Source organism: Lasiodiplodia theobromae (genome assembly GCF_012971845.1).
Source record: "Lasiodiplodia theobromae strain AM2As chromosome Unknown scaffold_13, whole genome shotgun sequence".
Classification (NCBI taxonomy): domain Eukaryota; kingdom Fungi; phylum Ascomycota; class Dothideomycetes; order Botryosphaeriales; family Botryosphaeriaceae; genus Lasiodiplodia; species Lasiodiplodia theobromae.
Genome location: NW_023336333.1, coordinates 787,595 through 808,725, shown reverse-complemented (window position 1 = coordinate 808,725; position 21,131 = coordinate 787,595). Strand labels below are relative to the sequence as shown.

The following is a 21,131-nucleotide window of genomic DNA, read 5'->3' as shown; positions in this document are numbered from 1 at the left end:
AGTCGTAGCGTAACAAAGCCGTTGGATGGATCTCTGAGACGGTTCATCCAAGAATGATGTCACAAGCTTGAAACATAAGTATGACAGAGTCACACAGGGCATGTGGCGCCAAGAAGGTTGTTGTTTTGCCAGGAAGTGTTGAGCAGGTCTGGAATACGAAGCAAGGAGAGGACAGCATACAACAAAGGGAGGTCGGCTTACCAAAACGTGGAATCCCGCAGCAAAGCACGCTCCGAGCTTGTCCGGGTATGCGGATCAGTCTGGAATATGCCGGAGAGGAAATGCTTCAAGTGCTTGTTGCTGATAACAAGTTGCTAAAAGGCATCATTCTTATCATTAAAAGCCATAACTCTCCCATGCTAGTGGCAACGGTTTTCTGCAAAGATTAACGACTAAAGTCATTAAACTTTAAAGCTGCAGCCGTTTTAGCAGGTAAATGCCGCCAAGTAAAAATCCGATCGATCGTTGGAGCTGATTCTGTGGCGGCTCGCAAAACATCAGACCTTAAGCCCCACCTTTCATAGGTAATTGAATCCTATATCTGGATACATCTGTAGTAGAATTGAATACTTACATTTATACCCGGATATTTGCGTCAATTGCCTACCAAGGATACAAAATCTTACGGAATCCGCCGCGAGTCTGTATTCGGGCCCTCACCAGTCAGTTAGCATCCGCATTCCCGTTCAAAGAAAACCATTTACCACTCTATTTCCGAAGTCGACCTCTACATAATCTTCACCGCGGGATAAAACCCGTATGTACGACAACTCCGACCCCAAATCTTCGACGGTTGCCTACCATCCATTCGATCACACGGAGTCCCGCCCCTCGGCCCGAAAGCTTGATTGAGTTGTCAGTCAAGCCCGCCCGCCGAGTCCGCCGAGGCCACCCCGCCGCCACGAGCCCCGCCCCGCCAACCCCGAAAAATTGCAGCAACCCCTTTTGACAACGCATCAACAAAAAAAACACAACACGAGGCTGAACAACCGTAACCCAATTATAGAAACGCCAATGCGGGGGCCAAGACCACGCTGATGGACTGCTTGTTCGGTCCAATCATCCTCTCGCTTGCGGCTATTCCAATGACTCAAAACTGATCCTTGGGACCACCCTCCCAAAAGGAAGACTATCCAGGAGGCAAAAGAGAACGCCTGAGCAAAAGAGAAGCGCCAACCCAGGATCGAACTGGGGACCTCGGGATGGATGCTGAGTTAACTGCAATCCTACGCTCTACCGCTGAGCTATTGACGCTTGCTTTGATGGAGGAAAGGGCGTTTTGATGAATTATAAAGAATCATTTTTGGAAGCTGCTTTGAGAGCAGGAGAGCAAGAAGCCTGTGGAGTGATAAGTATGCTCAGCATCCATCCCGATGGCACCAGTTCGATTCCGGGTTGACGCTTCTCTTTGGCCTGGGTCTTCTCTCTTTTGCCTCCTGAGGTGTCTTAGAGCTGATGGAGCTGCGAGCAAGACAATGTTGAGACCAATGCAATCGTCAAAAGCAAGTCGACAGCCGAGCAGGACCAAGTGAGAGCTGAAGACTGATGTTGTGCAACCCGTTCCAGGTGGGTGCATACTAAACGCACGGAAAAGGGTGAACGGGGCTGAGCTTTGCGGTGTTCGGAGAAAGGGTCCTGGATTCCCGATAAAGAGTTGTCGTGAACAAGGCTCAGCCGTCGCTGATCCTGCATACACGTCTCAAGTTAGCAAGACATGCTCAGAATTGATAAGCCAATCGTCGAGAACTCGTTAGCAAACGGATTACTCGAAACGGGTGTAGCTGATATCGTGGTAATGTTGTACAACAGCAGCAAGGCCGTTGTGTGCGCACATGACCGTGTAGGAGCTGAATCAAGTATCAGGCTGCGAAAGGCGTACGAAAACTGCTCTTTCGCCGCCCGGGTGAACGCGTGTACAGTCCAGTCCACTACGGAATTTCGGACTTCCTTCGGTGGAGCCATGTGATCCGATGAGAATTTTTGCTGCGGTTAATGTTCAGCCCCAGAAAACACAAAGTCACACAGATAACGATAGATGGCCCGTAATTATGTCAAAAGTAAATGTTTTCTCTGCCGGAGGGAGATAGAGAGATCGAAATATCAAGATACTACCGAAGTGAAGGGAATCAGAGGACAATCAACCCACTTCGTTACTGCGCCGACCGTTTGAACGCCATGCTATGCCGGGTGAAAGAGGGTTGGAAGAAGTAGAAACCATCTTGCAAAATAACGGGGTAATCTCGCGAAAGTGGTATACTTGCAAAGGACACCAATCTTGAGGAGGGGGCAGACCAGTTTTATGGCGCAAGAGTGAGGCAAGGCTAAGGGAGTCGTAAGATGGAGAGCCGTAGAACCCAAGACGCCAGATATCGAAAGCTGGCTAGGGTTCGGCGATGAGCTGATTTGGCGCAGGGGTTGCGTCAGAATCCAGGTGCGGATCGGGAAAGCGAAACGTTTAGACCATTTCAACGTAGTTGCTTCAGAAATGTTAGACACGGACATTCTTTCAAAATCAAATCAAAACACTCACCTGGGGAAGATGCCTTCCCTGCTACCGATCTTGCCGGTCCACCAATCCGTTTCATTATCCGTCCTCTTCAGGATGGTAATGACTTCGCCCTTCTTGAAGCCCAGATCGCCCGGCTGGTCAGCCTCGAATGTGAACTTGGCGATGGCCTGGTTGGGAGCAAGCGACGCCCGCTTGGCAGCACCAAACTGCGGCTTCGGCGCGGTTGGCCTCGAAGGCTTCGGCTTGTCGCTGTACGAGTAATCGCCACTGAAACCGCGCGAGCGTCTCTCAATGTTGTCAAACGTCTCGACAGGATTGGCGCGAGTGGAAACAGAGCGATTGAGGCCGTTGCTGTTGCCCTGAGCGGGCGTCCTGTCGTAGATGTCATCGGCCCAGGTGCTGGAGCGGGAGGGACGATCGAATCCGCCAGCCACGGAACCGGTGCGGTTGCTGCGAACACCCTCGCCCATGGCAGAACCACGGCGACCCTGCCAAACAACATCCTCATGCGAATCATCGTAGACGGGCATGTCGTTGTACATGGCGTCGCTGGCACTAGCGCTACCAGCAGCACCGGCGAAAACGCGAGAGTTCAAGACGCGCATCAGCGGGTCGGCGGCAGGCGGGACAGGCACCTGGCCCTCGAGCAGCATTCGTGCGGGGATGCGCCTGCCGTACAGCTTCTCGTTGGCGTCGCGACGCTCGATGAGAACGCTGCCTTCCAAACTGACACCAGCGAAGAGACCCTTGGTCTTAGAGTAGGCAAACACGCCGGCGATGCTCTTCAAGCTGGCCGCGCCGGCCGCCTCGGCGTTGCGACCCACCGGACCAGCGGCGATCGAGACGTTGCCGCCCAACGTCAGCGAACCAGCCTGCGCAAACGTCTTGACGGCAGCGGCATCGTTGAGAATAAAGACGAAGTCGGTGAGCTCGAAACCAATCTGGCCACCAAAACCGCCTCCAACGGTGCCGATAGCTGAGGGTGCCGACCAGCCGCCGTCCGGGAGGCGAGCGACGACGATACCAGAGCCAAAACGACCCGAACCCAGGAAGCCGGCCTTGAAGACGGTCAAGATAGCGAGACCCTGCAGGCAAAGTCCATGTCAGCTCATTATGTTGTTACGTCGGCGGGATTATCGGAAGTGGAGCGAAACACGAGCGCACGATGGGCGGCGACATACTTTAGCATTGGCGAGAATTTGCGGTGGAATGACCTTGTCGGGGCCAAAGGCTTGTCGGGGGTCGACAAAGGACGCGAGGATTTTGCCCGTCTTCTTGATTTCACCTGTTGTGGTCGCGCATTTCAGTCAGCAACGTCATTGATCGCCAGGCAGCCGGGGCCGAGGGAGGGGTACTGACTGCCGACGGACGAGGGCAGAGGGTTGTGGATTCCGAGAGGCATGGTGGCGGAGGTGCAGGGCGACTGCGGGTATCACTGAGGGAGAGGAAGAGGAGTTGTCGAGTAGTGGAGGAGTAGTGGAGATGTGCGGCTGGGCAGCTGGGAGAGCGCGCACGCCGTGCCAGGCGCAGCAGTCATCAGCAGCGCCAAAAAGCCGCGATCCCGGCTGCGCGCGGAGCGGCTTGGGCTGCCGATAGAGCCATGGCGCCGCGCCAGCGACCCCATCGCCAACAGCCCGCCAGCCCAGCTGCCTGCGCGCGCTGTCGGAAAACGCGCTGCGACTTTTTGCAAACGACGCGTCGAGCAGCCACTGCGGCGCGCGCGAACCAGACATGCAACTTTATCCGCCGTCGGGCTTGCGTAGGTGGCGCCAGGACGCGACTCTGACCTCGCTAGCCGACGAGGGCCTGAGGCGCAGCACCCGAGCCGTCATCACAATTGACTTGACCTCATCACATCAACACGACCTGCGTTGGCCTCAGGCATCGATTCGCGTCTCCACATGCTCGTTGTAGCACGACCAGCATCTCGCACCCACGACTCGTGCCGTATGAGGCTGCTTGCCCCACCACTCTGTGCGGGGAACTCGCGGGACAGCTGCCGGCAGCTGGGTCCCCTGTCCTGGTTCAACCTCCTCTCACCTGCTCTATAAGACCTCCGCTCGCCGCTTGCAGAATTGATTTCGCTTCTTTTATCGCGTGCTCGTTGACAAGTGTGTACAGTGCGGATCCCAAGCTCGCCTACCTTTGCTTCTAGTAACATCGTAATATCGTCAATCGCCAACTTTCATCCACATCCAGTCACTTTCACGCACTTCTCCACATTTTCTTTCACGTCACTCGTCTTTTCAAACAACCAACCACCATGAGCAACCCCGTTGCCATCATCACCGGTGCCTCTTCCGGGATCGGCCTCGGCCTGACGCAGCACCTGCTCTCCAAGTCCTGGGACGTCGTGCTGCTGGACCTCAACCCGCCGCCCGCCAGCGCCTCGCTGCCGGCAGACCGGCACCTCTTCATCCGCACCGACGTCTCTTCGTGGCTGAGCCAATCCGCAGCCTTCGCCCGTGCCCACGCCTGGCGGCAGCGCCTCGACTTCGCCGCGCTAAACGCCGGCATCGACGACCGCGACACCATCTTCCCCGCTCTCCCCTCCTCCATCACGGCCTCCTCCCCTCCCCCCACCGAGCCCGACACCACCACCTTCGCCGTCAACCTCCTCGGCGTCTACGGCGGCATCAAGCTCTTCGCCCACTACGCCTCCATCCCTCTCCCCAGCACCAACAACCACCCTCGACCCACCCCCACCATCATCGTCACTTCCTCCGCCGCCGGCCTCTACCCGCTGCCCGCCGTGCCGCAGTACACAGCGACCAAGCACGCGCTGGTGGGCTTGGTCCGCGCGCTGGCCCCCGGCGCGGCCGAGCGCGGCTTCGCCATCAACGCCATCTGCCCGGACATGGTGCCGAGCAACCTGGCGCCACCGGGCCTGATGGAGGCGTATCCGGAGTCGGGCAAGACGCCGATGGCGACGATGATGCGGGCGTTCGACGAGCTGTTGGGGTTGAGTGCTGGTGCTGGTGCTGGTGCCGGTGATGAGGGGTTGAGTGGTGTGTTGGCCGCCATGCGGCCGCAGAACGGCAAGGTCGTCGAGGCGGTCGTGCGAGACGTGCTGTACCGCGACCCTCCGCAGCCGAATGCGAAACAGGGCTCCGTCGGGCCCGAGGTCGCGGCGCTGTGGGATCGCGTGTATCGCGAGAGGAATATCAGGTTTGCGCGGCTGGCGGAGGAGAGGGCGAGGAAGAGGATGGCGGAAGCGGGGGAGGGGCGGGGCGGTGGTAGGGAGAGTAAGTTGTAAGTGGCGAAGGGGGAGCGGACGGACTTTTCCGGCTGGAAAAGGCCTGTAAGGGCGGGATGTGTTGAGGGGCGGAAGAGATTGTTGCAGTGGCGGCGGAGGCGGGCAGCGGAAACTGACAGTAGGGGTTGGCAGCGGCAACGGCGGAGGGCACGTGGTTTCCTCGCCAAGGGAAAATGGAGCAGAGAAAGAAAACGCAACTGGGGGGTGGCGAGAACGCCTGGCCAGTGCTGGGCAGAGGGGGGCGGACGGACGAGGAAAAGCTCAGGCACCCGCTACGCGGGCGGCAAAGCGGAAGCGGGAACGGAAAGGGAACCAAGCAGACAAGACGCACAGGGCAAGATCGTGAAGTGGGGACCAAGGTTCATCCCGCAGCGCCACGGTGAACGGGGCGGACAAGGTTGCCTCGTGGAAGGGCCAGCCCAGTCACTGTTGGACCCACACCTCCGAGATACCCTCCCGCGATAACGTTACGGACGACCCGGACGATCATCTGCACGCCTCATTTTTCGTCACCGGGGCTTTTCGGAGGTTACCTGCGACGATTCAGCCAATGGCGCGTCAGTCTCGACTGTTACATCGTAGGATCGAGCTATATAGACGACATACAATCTTGCCAGTTGCTGGCACGAGCTTCATCACGCAAGATCCCGGAACTGACGTGCTCGTACTAAACGGTACGGCAAAAATTGAGCCACAAGGGGATAGTCTGAACACAACTGAATCATAAATCACTCATCTGTCACCACTTCAAGACCCCACGATAGTTTTTCAACACACTTCAAGCAGACGCCACGATAAGCTATCGTCCGGACGCAAATGTCGAGTTAACAATTATACATTTACGTCCAGACGATAGCTTCAATAGCTCACATGTGTTGGTGAGATTAACGCCATGAGTCACGTTTTAGGGAAGATCACGATGGGTATGAAGAAGATTCCGAAAGAACTTTTGATTCACTTCCCCTCAACGCTGATTAGGGTGGGCTCTCAACGGCCCAAGCAGTGCAGAAAGACGCCTGTCACCCTTCTTGACAGAGCAAAACCAGACTTCTAATCCCAAGTCTAAACCGAATCGACCGAGTATGGATTTCCGTTTCCAAGTCTTCTGTACCGTAAAGAGAAAATAAATAACGCCAACGCTTGTGAATACCCCACAAGAGCTTCCCCCACCATGGAAATCAAATGTCTCGTCTATACCATGCACCTCGAAAGCCCCAAATTGCCAGGGGGAAACCCGGGAAGAACACGTATCAAAACAGCTCCCAAGACATTCAGTAGCAAAAGAAATCTACCGCACAAATGCTCCTTATCGACAGAACCAACACAACGGGGTATCAAGCAATAATAGAGGGGATGTTATGCGCACAGAACAGCCTCAATATCGCTTACCAGAGGGTGTAACCACCGTCGATGATGCAGTTGGAGCCAGTCATGAAAGCAGAGGCGGGCGAGGCGAGGTAGACGGCTAGGTTGTTGAGGTCATCGACGGCACCGAGGCGCTTCTGGGGAGTGTTCTCGATCCAGATCTTCTTCTGGGCATCGAGGGCGGGGACACGGTTGAGAGCAGTGTCCATGTAGCCAGGGGAGATGGAGTTGACGCGGATGCCGTGGCGGGCCCACTCGGTGGCGAGCGACTTGGTGAGCTGGATGACACCGGCCTTGGAGGCGTTGTAGCAGGACTGCTCCTGGGGGTAGTTGACGATGGAGCCGGACATGGAAGCGACGAGGATGATGCTGCCGCCGTTCTTGGAGGCGATCATCTGCTTGCCAACGGACTGGGCGACGAGGAAGGCACCAGTCAGGTTGATGTCGATCAGACGGCGGAACATCTCGGTGTCGTAGGTCTCGGCCTTGATGTTGGAGTCGGCGATACCGGCAGAGTTGAGGAGGATATCGATCTGGCCGTAGTGGTCGACAATGTCGCCGACAGCCTGGTTGATGGCGCTGCCATCACGGACATCGACCTGGTAGAAGCGGACGTCGACACCGGTCTGCTCGGAGAGCTCGCGGGCGGCCTCCTCGCCGACCTTCTGCTGGACATCCATGATGGCAATGCCACGGACGCCGACCTCAGCGAGGGCCTGGGCCATGTTGAAACCAAGACCACGACCACCACTGGAAAAACGTTAGCATGTTGTCGGACGGTCCGCATTGAATGGCGACTTACCCAGTGACGACGGCGACCTTGCCGGGAAGAGTGAACTTGGACATGGTGGGGTTCAGCTGGCCGAGGATGCTCTTGTCGAGCGGGATCGCAGCCTTCTTGTCGTCGGCGCCGGGGGGAGCGACGGGACCAGAGTTCTGCTCGACAGGAATCTCAACTTCTTGCCTCACACCATCCTTGTAGGTGACGGTAAGAACCTTGCCAGCCTTGATCTCCTCAGCATTCTGCTGGGACTGGACAGTCTTGAAGGTGCGCACGCTGCTCTGGGTGGCAGGAGCAATGACGCGCTTGGAAGCGACGCGCGAGGCGTTGAGGATCTGACGGGAGAGCATTATGAAGGTGGGTATGAATAGATGTGGATGAGGTGGTCGTAGAGAGAATTGGTCGGAGGTTGTTGTAGAGTCGAGGGTGGAGAGGAAGCGGAGCTGTTTAAGAAGGGTCCCAGGTGAGCTGATTGTTGCCAAGAGTGTTATGGCGCAGGTGCAGAGGGAGGCTCGAACGGTGAATGGCCTTAGGGGTATCGGCAGGAGCGAGGTGTACCTTTGAGTGTTATGCGACCGCACAGAAAGTAACGAAGGACGGCACGCAAAGGACGGAAGCTGATGGAGGAAGTACGGTGACGGTTGAGCAGCGGACGGCGAGGAGGGCCTTTTATTTGCAGCTTGAAGCTTGATTATTCAGAGGCGCTGCTGTCATTGTCGCGGCTGGCGGCTTCGCACACCATCCGCCCAAGCTCCCTTCGGCTCCACTGTTTCTACTTTTGCGGCGTCCGTGCTCCTGCAGGGTAGGGCGATCCGTGCAAAGAAGGGCCGGCGAATACCAGATTGGAGCGGTGCTAAGGGAGATCCGCCGTGGCCAAGTGCGAGCGGCGAGGCGCGCTACCACATGGAAGCTTCAGAATCTTCTCCCGCGCACGCTAGGCCGCCCGGCCCCAGTACGAGCTGACGGCGGATGTCGCACGCGGCTCCCGCTCTTGTCGCCCCTCGGTCGCCGGCGGATGCGAGCGAACTGCGAGCACCCATCTTTCTAGCGTCATCTCCCCCACGGTCCCACCGAACAGGTCCACGGCCGCCCTACGGCACACAGCGGCTGACGGCGGAGCGGGACCTGGCAGCATGGCTCCCTTATCCCCGTGGCAGCTCACCGACTCCTGTGATGCGTTATCAGAGCGCGGCGCACCGGCTTGCATATCCGCTGCACATCTTAAACAGCCGACCTGCGAGGTGCAGAATGTCGGTCGGCAGACTGGCCAGTCCCCACAGGGCCCAGGTGCATCCTTCGCCCGGTCAGCGCGCCGCGACGCAGACCGGCCAGCCACGCCGCGTGGGAAGCTTGCCGAGCGCGCGCGGCCGTTGGCTCCCTGACGGTGGCGTCGTGGTGCGCACAGATAAGCAAAGTGGGCTGCACCAGCGACAGCAAGCGAGCGTCAGCCCCTACGCGCCGATCATAGCACCCACGCTTCTTCCAACCTTCGACCGGAGCTCTGACAGCTCCCAAAAATTTCCCTGCTTGCCGCTCCATAATAATCCATCTGCCAGCGGCATAGGCGGCCACTAGCTACTCAGGCGCCCGGGAAGCCGCCGCAGCCACTTCTCCACGTCTGCCGTGAAATTTTTCTCGACTGCTCATGCAGTGGGCCCCCCTTTGGGACGCCAAATTTCACAACTGCAGCCGCCCAAGACGCGAGCTCGGCGGGTTGCTGCCTCACCCACCCCGATATCGCCATCTGTGCTCCCAAGAACCAGGTCGATGTCTGGCACGTGGGCGCACGGCGAGAAATTATGGCCTTGACACGAGACTCGTCGGACAACGCCATTCATGCCAAATCCGTGCCAGCTGTCCGCCGGAGAGTCCCTTGCGCTGTGAATCTGGGAGCCAAATCTCCAGCCGCCGCTAGACGCCGCCACCACATCGGCGAAGTCCAGCAGCGCCAGAGGCAGAGCAGCTCCTGTCCCTAATGCAGTAGGAAACCGGTCGCTTCAGCTGCAGCTAGACACGACGAGCATCCTTCCGCGAGCAGCGGGATCGAGATTGGACACGAAACTGCTGATACGCAATTGCCGCAGGCATGTGATCATGTGGCTGGGCGGAAAGGGGTTGGTGTTGAGAGACGAGTAGCGGGAGGCTCTGCTAGGCGGTGGCCCCTGTCGACATCCGCCTTCCCCGGTCTCGGCCTCCGCCCCGGGCGCGCTTCAGAACTATATTTATTGACAATAAATGCGCGGAAGCCGGCCGTGTGGGGGACGCAGAACACGGGGTGGGATGCAGGCTCCCGCGCTCCGGGTTTCCTTCCTCGTCGTGGTGCGCGCGGGACTTCAAGCGACGCGGGTGGCGGACATCGCCATGCGCCCTTGGTTCAGCGCGGTCGCTGTGCTGGCTGGTGTTGACTAACAGCGACTGCTCCAGCCCGCTGCGTCTCCTTTTCCGCCCGCTGTCCCAAGCCCCGCACGCGCCACAGGACGATTCTCTACAATCTACACGAGGAACGCACACACGCGTCTGCTGGTCACAAGGTCACGGCCGACTCAGCTGCGCTGATGAGAAGGGATTGTCTTTACGAGCGCATCTGACAATCGCCCCAGCAGCCAGGTCCCCGGCTTGCCCATCACCATCACAGCACGACCCATGCCCATCCCGCAATCCCGCCATCCCGCGTAGTCGCTGTGGCCAGACCTTCCCCATCTCGCGACACTTGGCCATCTCATCTCGCATCACCCCTGTCCCTGATTTTCCTCCCGGGAGAGCTATCCCACGTCCCGCCGCCGCGGTTAGGTTTCTCGCCACCCCCCGATGGAAGACGCCAAGGTGCATCCCGCCCTCTCCTGTCCTGGGCAACGGAGCCCGCCTCAGACGCCACTCGTTCCCGCTGCCCTGGGACGGACCAATTAAATCCACGTGCTGTGACGTGGGCGCTCAATTACCACACAGCTCACAATTAACAAATCCGATTTCCGATTAAATGTTGACGTGCGCTGCGGCTCTGTCACACGTGCATGCAGAACTGGGCAACAGGCCACCAGAGAGCCTCCAACCCCTGTGAGGGCTGGGGAAGCCGAAACACGTCCGCCGTCGCGCCCGATAAGATCGACATGGTCCACGAGACCGGCCGACTGCGTCTAAGACATGACCAGCGTCTCGCCAGCCTTTCATCTCGTTGCAGCTTATCGAATAGGCTGACAGTGTTTCCACATGTGGCCAGATTCGCTGCGCTAGCACTGTGCACATCACAGCACCGTGGAGTGACGTTTTTGCTTTCCCATGGGGGAGCAAGGTTTCCCTTCCGACAAACCCTTTCTTTTTGCTTTTTTTTTTCTTCCTTCCGCGCGTACCTAGGCTCTCGCCCTTTGTTACTAAGTACGGAGACTAGTGACGACGGTTCCGTATCCTCCGTGCGACCGGGCGCTTTTCGTGTGTTTCGTACTACTGCATGTGGCGAGCGCAAGCGTTGCTTGTGGCTGTGCGGTCGACCCGTGGGTGGGCTGAAGCTAAATTTGGATTTGCGGAACGCTACCACAAGCCATACCACTAGATTTTCGACGGTCCCACGGCGGACTTCGTTAAGGGGAGATCTGGTTTACTCCTTGCTGCTAGCGGGTCGGAGACGTCATCCAGGAAGACCCTTCACGGCAAGCTTTCGAGGCTGTAGTATGTATGGGAGAGAAAAAAAGTCTACAGCTTCAAGGACTGTGAGCCATGGATCCAGGATCTCAGTTGTTTCAGAGCTTATAGCTCTAACTCAACCACACGGTAAGTTGGATATCCTCAAGGTAAGTTCGGAGCTCTATTCAGATATCTCAAAGAATTGTTCAAACTCTTGGCTTGGACCTTTCATGCCCGCAAAGTAGGTGTCTACAGGGGTCTTTTGTTCCTCGACAACACCTCGTCGTTACAACCGCGCCTTCTCTTTGCCCTCCAATTCCAGGACGCAAGCCAGAGTCCCTTCTGAGATTTCGTCTCCTTCTTCCCCCTCGAAAACCCACGTCACCCTCCCCGCCCTCGCGCTCCTCACCTCCAGCTCCATTTTCATCTGCTGCACCACGCAAATCACATCTCCTTCCTTCACAATATCCCCCTCATCGACCAGCACCTCCACAACCTTTCCGGCAAACGGAATGCAAACATGCGATGGATCATCCGGCCTACCACGCCTATGCTGCGACAACGCCGCGTTTGATGACGTCGTCGTTGCCGCGAGATGCATGACGTACGGCGTAGATGACGATGACTGCGAAGCGTTGGGCCCGGCAGCCGTGGCATTGCTCGAGAAAACGACCTCCGCGGACAATGACGACGGAAAATCGTTCCGCAGGACGCGCGTGAGCTCGAGATGATGCGTAGGCGCAGCAGCAGAAGAAGAAGACGACGGCTTCTTCCCCTTCCCTGTCTCATCCGATCGCGGCTCAAGCGTGACATTCCACGCGTCGCCCTTCCTAAACAACACGGTCGAACCGCTCCCACCACCGCCCAACCCGGCCGCCGCCTTCCCCCCACCACCACCACCACCACCACCACCTGCCGCCTCCTCCCACACCGCAAACCCACTCCCCTCCCCCTTCCTCTCCATCTCAATTCCCTCCGCAATCCGCCCTCCCGCCCCCACCAACCCCTCTACCCTCCCCTCCCCCTCCAACCACCGCGTATCGCACTCCCCCCGCGCAAACTCGTCGCTCGCCACCACCGCCCGCAGCAAGCCTAGATTCGTCGCTACACCTTTAACCTCGACGTCAGCCAGCGCGCGCGCAGCCTTGCGTATGCATGCCGCGCGTGACCCCGCCGTGACGACGATCTTGGCGAGCAGGCTGTCGAAAGCGGTGCCGACAGCGGAAGGACGGTGGGTGTCGACGCGGATGCCTGGGCCGCCTTCGGGGAGGTGGAGGGAGGTGATTGTGCCGGTGCTGAGGGCGAAGGAGCGGGAGGGGTTTTCGGCTGTGAGGCGGAGTTGGATGGAGTGGAGGAGGGGGGGTGGAGCTGCGGTTGGAGGGATGCCGGGGCAGGTGGAGAGGGGGCAAGCGAGGCCTTGCTGGAGGAGGAGCTGGGTTTGCACGAGGTCGAGTCCCGGCAGGATGGATTCGGTGACGGTGTGCTCGACTTGGAGGCGCGGGTTGATTTCGAGGAAGTAGAAGGCGTGCGTGTGCGGGTGGAGGAGGAATTCGAAGGTGCCGAGGGAGAAGTAGGAGAGCTGGTGGCCGGCTGGGTTAGCAATGCTTGCAAGATCCAAACGCGAAGAAAAAAACGCGCATCCCACTCGAGAAACAAAAGAAAAAAAAACTCACCCTCTCAGCCATCCCCACCGCCGCCGCAATCACCCTCCCCACCACCTCCCTATCCGCAATCGTGCTCGGCGCCTCCTCGACGACCTTCTGCCACCGCCGCTGCACGCTGCACTCCCTCTCCCACAGGTGCCGCACTCCCCCCTCACCATCCCCGACTATCTGCACCTCGACGTGCCTGAAGCCGTCCACCATGGCCTTCTCGGCGTAGACCTGCCGCGACGGCGACTCCTCGATCGCCCGCGCCGCCTGCGCGTCTAACTCGGCTTCGCTCCGCACCAGCCGGATGCCGCGCCCGCCGCCGCCGTCGACGGCTTTGATCATGATCGGGTAGCCGGTCGACGTGGCGAAGGCGCGGAGGGTGGGGATGGAGGAGGTGGGGTGGGAAAGGGCGGGCGTGACGGGGATGGAGCCTGTGTGGGGGCGGCGGCGGCCTTTGTTAGTTGGGGTTTGGGAATGGTTGTGCTAGGTTCTAGTTGTGGGGAGAAGTGTGGAGTTTTAGAAACGAGAGAACGGTGGAAGGTTTGGGGTAGTGAAAGATGATGGAGCTGAGAGACGGTTGAGAAGGATACCAGAAAAGAAAGATAGCAAAAGAAAAAGAAAAGAATAAAGAATGATCTGGTAAAAGAAATAGTATCACGCACATTCCTCAGCCAGCTTCCTCGCCCTCAACTTGTCCCCAGTCTGCTCGAGGATGCCCCATCCTGGCCCCACGACTGCCGCACCCGCCTCTTCCCACGCCCGTCGTGCAAATTCGGCAGATTCGGAGAGGAAGCCGTAGCCCGGATGGACGGCATCGATGTCGTGTTGTTTGATGAGGGTGATCAGGTACGGAATGTCCATGTAAGAGGAGGTGCTGGGCAGTTCAATTGCCCGCGTGGCGTGGCGCACGTGAGAAGCGTCATTGCTGGTGTAGACGGCGTATGTGGGAATGGAGAGCTCCCTCGCGGCGGTGATGATGCGGGTTGCGATCTCGCCGCTGTAGAAGAGTGAAGGTGAGCAATTTGACAGGGTACATCGAGTTGGGGCAGTGCGCACCGATTGCAGACAAGGAGCCGCTTGATAGGACGGGGAGGTGGTCTAGCCATTTTGGGTAATTCCTGGATGTTGCGTTGCAGCAATAACCTAAGCCAGAACTACGCGGAGTTGTATTTCTCACGTTGATCTGAAGCAATCGACGTCTTGAAATGGTCGTGGCCAGACCGAGGAAGCTCCACCGAGGATCGGCAGACATCAACGTGGGGTAGCTCAGGGACCGAGGCAAATGGAGCTCCACCGCGTCCAAGCTCCTCCAACACCACTTCAGCCAACATCTCTTCGACTAACATCTTTCATGTAATCCATAAATCCCGTAGTCCTCACCAGGCACGTTCATGCCATCAATTGGCTTTCTACACAGCCACAATGGCCGACAACAACGACAACAATAGCCAAAAGAGCGCAGCGGCTTCGCGCCTCGCCCAAGTCTCCAATCACATCTCTCCATCCACCACCCCAAATGCCCCAAACGACAAGAAACGCCGCAGCCGCCGCCAGCGCGATCCCACCACCACCTCCCTCCCGGCAGACTACTCCGACATCCTCAGCCAGCTCAACACGCTCCACACCATCGCCCGCACGCCCGACCCTTCGCACCGCGGCTACTCGCGCCAAAAAGCCGCCGGCAAGCTCTGGGTGCGCGAGCGCATCGCCCAGCTGCTCGACCCCTCCTCGCCTTTCCACGAAATCGGCAGCGCGAGCGGCGACGTGACCTGGCACCAACCAGACCCCGTCTCCAACCCCCTCCACGAAACCCCCACCGCCTTCACCCCCTCCAACAACGTCTTCGGCATCGGCACCCTCCTCAGCCCCAGCACCACCACCACCACCCGCCGGCGCATCCTCCTCACCGCCGACGACTTCACCCTCCGCGCCGGCCACGCCGACGGCGCGCAAGCCGCGAAGAGCGTGTACGGCGAGAAGCTCGCATTATCTCTCCGCATGCCGGTGGTCAAGCTGGTGGACGGGTCGAGCGGCGGGGGGTCGGTGTCGTCGATCCGCACCGAAGGCTGGTCGTACGTGCCGCCGATGATGGGGTGGCGCGAGGTCGTGGCGCAGCTGAACGAAGGAATCCCCAACGTCGGCGCCGTGCTGGGGCCCGCGATCGGGCTGGGCGCGGCGAGGGTGACGGCGTGCCATTTTAGCGTCATGGCGGGGGATGTGGGGGCGTTGTTTAATGCTGGGCCGAAGGTTGTTGCTGGTAAGTCTTTTGTTTTTGTTTTTTCCTTGCTCGTTTGGGGGTGTGTGTATGAGGGGGATAAGGGGGGTGGTAGGAGTTGGAGGGGATTCAGTTTGGCTGATATTGTGAATCAGGCGCGACGTTTGAGGAGGGGCTGAGTTTCAGAGACTTGGGCGGGCCGGCGGTGCATTGTACCAATGGCACGATTGACAACTTGGCTGCGAATGAGGCGGAATGCTTCGAGCAGTTGAGGACGGTGCTGAGCTTCCTGCCGGACTCTGGGACTCAAGTGCCGCCGTTGCTTGCAAATGACGATCCGAGCGATCGGACGTCGCCGGAGCTGCGTAGTATGATTCCACGGAAAAGAGAACGGATGTACAACCCGAGGAAAATCATCACCACCGTGGTTGACAGAGGTACTTGGTTTGAAATAGGGGCGTTGTGGGGAACCACCGCAATTGTCGGGCTCGCGCGTATAGGTGGACGGCCTGTCGGTATCCTGTCTCTGAATTGTGAAGGTTTGTTGAAGCCAACGTGAAGACAGTCGGACATGCAGCTGACAAGACGTACGCAGTCAATGCCGGTGCTCTAGATGCTCTTGGGTCTCAGAAGATCACCAGGCACCTCAAGTTCTGCGACGTCTTCAATATTCCTGTCGTACAGTTCGTCGATATCCCGGGCTATGCCGTGGGCACCGTCGCGGAACGCACCGCAACGATGCGTCACGGCATCACCTTGGCGACGACCTACTACAGCACGTCCATCCCCATCTTCTCCGTCATCGTACGCCGCGTCTATGGCGTAGCCGGCGGTATCATGGTTGACTCTCGCGACCCGCACATGCGCGTAGCATGGCCCAGTGGTGAATGGGGCAGTCTCCCTCTTGATGGCGGCATCGAAGCCTGTCATTCTCATGAGTTGAAGGAGATTGGGAGGAAAGAAGGGAAAGACAAGATGAAAGAGAGATATAAAGAGCTGGAACAAGAGTACAAGCGTTTGATGAACCCGGTTCGGACTGCGAACGCGTTTGGAATCGAGGAGATCGTGGATCCGGCTGTTACAAGGCCAGTGTTGGCCGAGTGGCTAAAGCATGTGTATGAGGTGCTACTGCCGTTGAGGATACAGCAACGAATTGCGGGGACGTTAAAACCGACGTTTTCATGATAGGGATCATCTGTAAAGAACACAAAAGATAGAATTAGAGCTGATCCGAGCTGTCACGTTGGATGTTCAATTGGCCGTCATGGAAAGCCGGGAAAGGCCCAAAAAGAAGCTAGCGCTGGAGAAAAGCTTGAAATTACACTGATTGTTCTTCAAAAAGAGCATACCAAGCTGCGGGGAGACAGTATTCTCATGTTAACACACTGAAATGAAACGAGAGGAGAAGAGGAATGCATTCTAAAATTTCCTTTTTACTTGAGGCTTTTGATATTTGCGTGGACAAGTGAACAATAGTGCACCCGGCACTACGTTTTTTTGGGCTGTCAGGGGTGTATTTTCCAGACTCACCACACATGGTTCCCATGCAGCCATGAGGTGAGACGGAAGATAATGCATTCGCAGGTTTTGGAGAGCCGCCCCCCGCTGATCAATTTGCGTACACCGGGAGTGTGGCTTGCAGCGTTACATTCGATGTAATCAGAGAATGGGAAAAGGCGTACCTGTTGCCCCGGAGAATTACGAGGGCGATGATGATGGGTACTGGGGGCTGTTTCAAATTCGGGGCGAGTGGCCATGCGGCGGTCAGCGTGTGTTTGCAGCAAATATTGGGTTGGACAGGGATTGTTGGTAGTGCACCTCGCGGGCAGTGCAGGGTACCAGGAGAGTAAATATTCCGATTCGACTCTCGGAATCTTGGTTAGATAGCGATTGGCTAGTGCTCGAGCTGGGCGGTGATGGGTGACATCGACCATTCATCATCGTGCAGCAGGAACTGCGGCAGATCAGATGTAACGAGGAGGCGTTGCTATGTTTCGGAAGTCTCAAATCCGTACTGCAGCCGTCTAGGTTCATTCGAAAAGCTGATAGGCCGGGTAGAAAGTTTTGGCGGGCCTTGAGTTACGTATCCAGTTCGTCAGCTCAGCCTCTCCCTCCCACCACGTTTCTGCTCGTATTTGATCCAATCAGAAGTTGGAATGAGGAGCAGCACAATTACAATCTCAGTCAAGCTGAGCTGTGCAGCTCCGGCATCCAGAGTTATATCCTGCATACTTGCTCAGCCTTATGTGCTGCAGGCGCGTCAGATATTGTGCCCGGCAGCTCTTGAGCCTTTTTACTGTCAGTATTGATGTCAGCATTCGCTGATCGGCCTCGACATAAAGCGCGCTATCTGCGCTGCTTTCGTTGTCATCACGATCTCGTTAGTTGGCCGTTTCTGCTCAGGTTTCAAAACTTCATTACGCGTGACCTGCTACAATACACTTGGGCATAAACAAGGTTCTGTATTTCTGCATATCCATCACTGATCACCTCCAATGTCACCCACTAATAATGGTACACACCTCTGCGCTGGAAGATCCTTGATTTGACCTGATGGCTCATCAACAGGTACCTTGATTGACTCAGAGCACAGCTCTTCTTCTCCTCATCCTCCAGGATGGTCCAAAGAGGCGCTTCTGGCATTGGTGGCGGTATTTATCATGGTATTCCTGCCATGTGCTCACTATTCCATACGCCGATATGTTCGCAGATTGAAGGAGAATTGGGCGCAATCCTTGGGACGTAAGTGCAGTTCCAATTTATCCTGCGTATATAAACATTGCCTAATGGATATCAGGGACCGTGCCTGAAGGCAGTGAGGAGGACGGACTACTCCTTATTCCCATCGTGCTGGTGCAACCGTCAACAGATGTGTCCACTACTTAGCGAGACCTTACCAGTGGCTGACCTTTATATTCTGGTTTTAAAGTCTTAGTGTGCCAAACAATCTGTTCCAATGCTCTTGACAGGAAGGAGGCTAACGTTCCGGATTGGGGGCAGTACCAAACGACCAGCCACTTGCGTTGCGACTTCCGATCCGACTTGCCCATAATCAGCTAGACCATAATTTTACCAACAACATCAAACCTATTTCTGGCAGATGGAAACTAAATAATGACCGCGTTCGAGTTGAATATTCCGACCAATCATGCGTAAATTTTTTTCCACGTCACGCATCGTCGCACGGGTTCAGTCCGTGCGGCTTGTTGCCTAAAACAACCGGTTGTCCCCTCTTTGCATCTCACCCCATCATCTCTTCACATAAGATTTACTCTATTGATTAAACACGCCCTGAACGTCTTGCGCGGTTCTCTGACTCAACGAACGTCGACAAGCTGTGGTAGTAGCAACAAACATCAGCCTTATCCAAGCCTCCGTGACATCACCGCCCGAAAATGGACAATTCAGAGTCGAGGTGGGAATACACGTGTCTGCAATTGCATTCGAATATCACATGCTGAATGGCCTATTCCCAGATGCTCCGTTGTTGTGGAGGTCGGATCCCCTCCTTTCGAATTCAACATCGACGAGGCTCTGCTCGTTAAGCACAGCGGCTTCTTCAGAGGTGCCATGAGCGGCCACTTTATCGAGTCCAAGACTAAGAGAGTGCCGCTGCATGACGATGATCCATCACTTTTCCAACACCTCGCAGCTTGGCTTCGCACTGGCAATCTTGACTCTTGCCTCAAGGAAGACGATGACCACGAGACGACGGAGCAAGAAGACCAGGCCACCAACCTCTCCCACACGGTCGACACCCTCTTCAGCCTCTGGATCCTCGGCGACAAACTGCAAATGCCATCGCTGCAAAACGCCACAACCCACTCCCTAATCGACCTCACCACCAAACCCCACGCCTTCCAAACGCCATGCACCCTCACCCAGCTCCCCACCAACTCCACCCTCTCCCTCGTCTACGACAACACCCTCCCCTCCTCCCCCCTGCGCCGCCTAGCCATCGACATGGCCCTGCTCACCGGCGCCGGCCACGGGCTGCTCGCCGACGACTCGGCGGCGGAGGAGCTGGAGCCGGAGATCCTGCTCGCCCTCGCCCGTCGCGCCGTCGCCTTCTGGCACCAGGAGACGGCGGCGGGCTGGCTCGCCAAGCGCACGCATCTGCGCGGCGCCGAGGGCTGCTACGACGTCGCCAGCCTACCACCTCCGCCCGGCCCAACATCATCGTCAACGTCAACAATAACAACAACAGCAGCGATGACGATGCCGGGCCGCCTCGTGCTGCCCAGCGCCGAGCCAATCAGGTCACATCCTTCGCATCATTTCCTCGCCCCAAACGACATTGTAGCGTGTCGTCACCAGCGCGCTCTCGGGGGCTTCCTGCCCATGCGGCGCCCGCGGCTCCTGACGATAGAAGGAGGAGAACGCGAAAGCGAAAGCGGCGGCAAGGGCGACGTCTACTTCAGCGTCGAATGCGCACAGAGCTTGGATGCGGGCGAGGTGGTGGGCTGCTGGCAGGAGGCGCGCATCAACTTGGACGAGCTGCTCGACAACGACGACGGCCTTTTCGGTTGGTTGTCGATGCCGCATGCGGATGGGAGGGGCGACTTCAGCCTCACGGCGCGAGGGCTGCAGCTCGTCGAGACTGAGGACGGTAGGGGCATCGTTTTGGTTGCTGAGTTGCGCACGAAGGACCAGCGGTGGCAGCCGGCGTCTGAGTCGTTGTCGGAGAGGATTGTCAACAGGTGGGGGCGGTTGGAGTATCTTTCATCTGATCCTAGTCATCGGTGCAAATGTGACTTGTGGGATGTTATGCTCTATTGAGCGGTGGCATCCTAAAAGGTAACAAGGGTATCGCTGTAGTGTCGGAGGTAGCATATTTCATTCTGTGGGATTGAGGCGTTGTGCTCGTTGAATATGGTTTATATACTTAAATAGATGTACTTCATTGGACCGCTATCCGTCAAGATGGTCCATAGCTGGCTGGAAGAGTCACCCAACTCTGAAATGTTTTTTTCTAGCAGAAATTTGTTTTGGACATAAATAAACATATCACTATACAGACACACCATCTAAAAGCGTGTTTAAGCAATCTACATTACGCCGAAAGTTAAGATTGTTGCTATAATAAATGCTAACGTAGGAGTTATGAAAAGTCTCCGACTCCCCAAAATTCACATCCAATCCAATCCCAAGTCAACATGACGTAAAGTCGTGAACCAATCAAGCTTCATAATGATCGAGTAGGAGTGAATAGGTTCCCTTAGATTTTATTGACATCAATTATTTGTTGCGACCGCATCAAGATGATCTTCCGCACCACGTTCGAAAATCAATGGTACGAGAACCACTTCTTCCAGGTCACGGGCACCATCGGCTGAATACCATACGTTAGCCCTAAAAGTTCACGTTGACTCCATAGTAACTCACCATTGTGTGCTCCCCGTTCGAATTTCGTGCGATAGAATTCCTTCACCAGAGACCAGTTTTGTCGAACGATATATGTAATTATTGGTAGTAAAATCATAGCCAAGAGTGCCAAAAGGGCTAGCAATGCCTCCTTGGACCATCCACTAGAGACTTTTTGGACTACCGGTGGTGCCGATGGCGAGGGTGTGGATGAGGCTGTCCCTACAAGTAAGAGTCAATAAACCGCGTTGATAAGACTCAGGATAAACTACAAACCGGTTCCCGGCATAGTGCATATAAAATAAACTTTTGGTTATATGTATTGAGCAAAGTTCAAGAATTTTCTTGTTGTGGAGGGGGCCAGATTAATA

The 21,131-nt window shown here is 56.8% G+C and overlaps 6 protein-coding genes across 6 annotated transcripts; 3 read left to right on the top strand and 3 right to left on the bottom strand.

Annotated features, from left to right (window-relative positions):
• Positions 1-2,455: 2,455 nt before the first annotated feature.
• Positions 2,456-3,911, bottom strand: LTHEOB_5017 (Sh3 domain-containing protein; the record flags this gene model as incomplete). Its single annotated transcript, XM_035514116.1, has 4 exons — positions 2,456-2,477; positions 2,531-3,594; positions 3,691-3,794; positions 3,869-3,911. 4 exons carry the CDS (start codon positions 3,909-3,911, stop codon positions 2,456-2,458), a joined length of 1,233 nt encoding a protein of 410 aa, XP_035374459.1.
• An 861-nt stretch (positions 3,912-4,772) lies between these two features.
• On the top strand, positions 4,773-5,765 carry LTHEOB_5016 (15-hydroxyprostaglandin dehydrogenase; the record flags this gene model as incomplete). Its single annotated transcript, XM_035514115.1, has 1 exon — positions 4,773-5,765. The coding sequence occupies one exon, from the start codon at positions 4,773-4,775 to the stop codon at positions 5,763-5,765; it is 993 nt and encodes a 330-aa protein (XP_035374458.1).
• A 1,385-nt stretch (positions 5,766-7,150) lies between these two features.
• LTHEOB_5015 (D-arabinitol 2-dehydrogenase) lies at positions 7,151-8,261 on the bottom strand (the record flags this gene model as incomplete). Its single annotated transcript, XM_035514114.1, has 2 exons — positions 7,151-7,880; positions 7,933-8,261. 2 exons carry the CDS (start codon positions 8,259-8,261, stop codon positions 7,151-7,153), a joined length of 1,059 nt encoding a protein of 352 aa, XP_035374457.1.
• A 3,554-nt stretch (positions 8,262-11,815) lies between these two features.
• Positions 11,816-14,287, bottom strand: LTHEOB_5014 (putative carboxylase:pyruvate acetyl-CoA/propionyl-CoA; the record flags this gene model as incomplete). Its single annotated transcript, XM_035514113.1, has 5 exons — positions 11,816-12,077; positions 12,138-13,108; positions 13,203-13,612; positions 13,844-14,178; positions 14,238-14,287. 5 exons carry the CDS (start codon positions 14,285-14,287, stop codon positions 11,816-11,818), a joined length of 2,028 nt encoding a protein of 675 aa, XP_035374456.1.
• Positions 14,288-14,603: 316 nt separating this feature from the next.
• Positions 14,604-16,581, top strand: LTHEOB_5013 (Propionyl-carboxylase; the record flags this gene model as incomplete). Its single annotated transcript, XM_035514112.1, has 4 exons — positions 14,604-15,438; positions 15,552-15,833; positions 15,897-15,935; positions 15,992-16,581. The coding sequence occupies 4 exons, from the start codon at positions 14,604-14,606 to the stop codon at positions 16,579-16,581; spliced, it is 1,746 nt and encodes a 581-aa protein (XP_035374455.1).
• Positions 16,582-18,791: 2,210 nt separating this feature from the next.
• Positions 18,792-20,175, top strand: LTHEOB_5012 (BTB/POZ domain containing protein; the record flags this gene model as incomplete). Its single annotated transcript, XM_035514111.1, has 2 exons — positions 18,792-18,811; positions 18,873-20,175. 2 exons carry the CDS (start codon positions 18,792-18,794, stop codon positions 20,173-20,175), a joined length of 1,323 nt encoding a protein of 440 aa, XP_035374454.1.
• Positions 20,176-21,131: the final 956 nt, after the last annotated feature.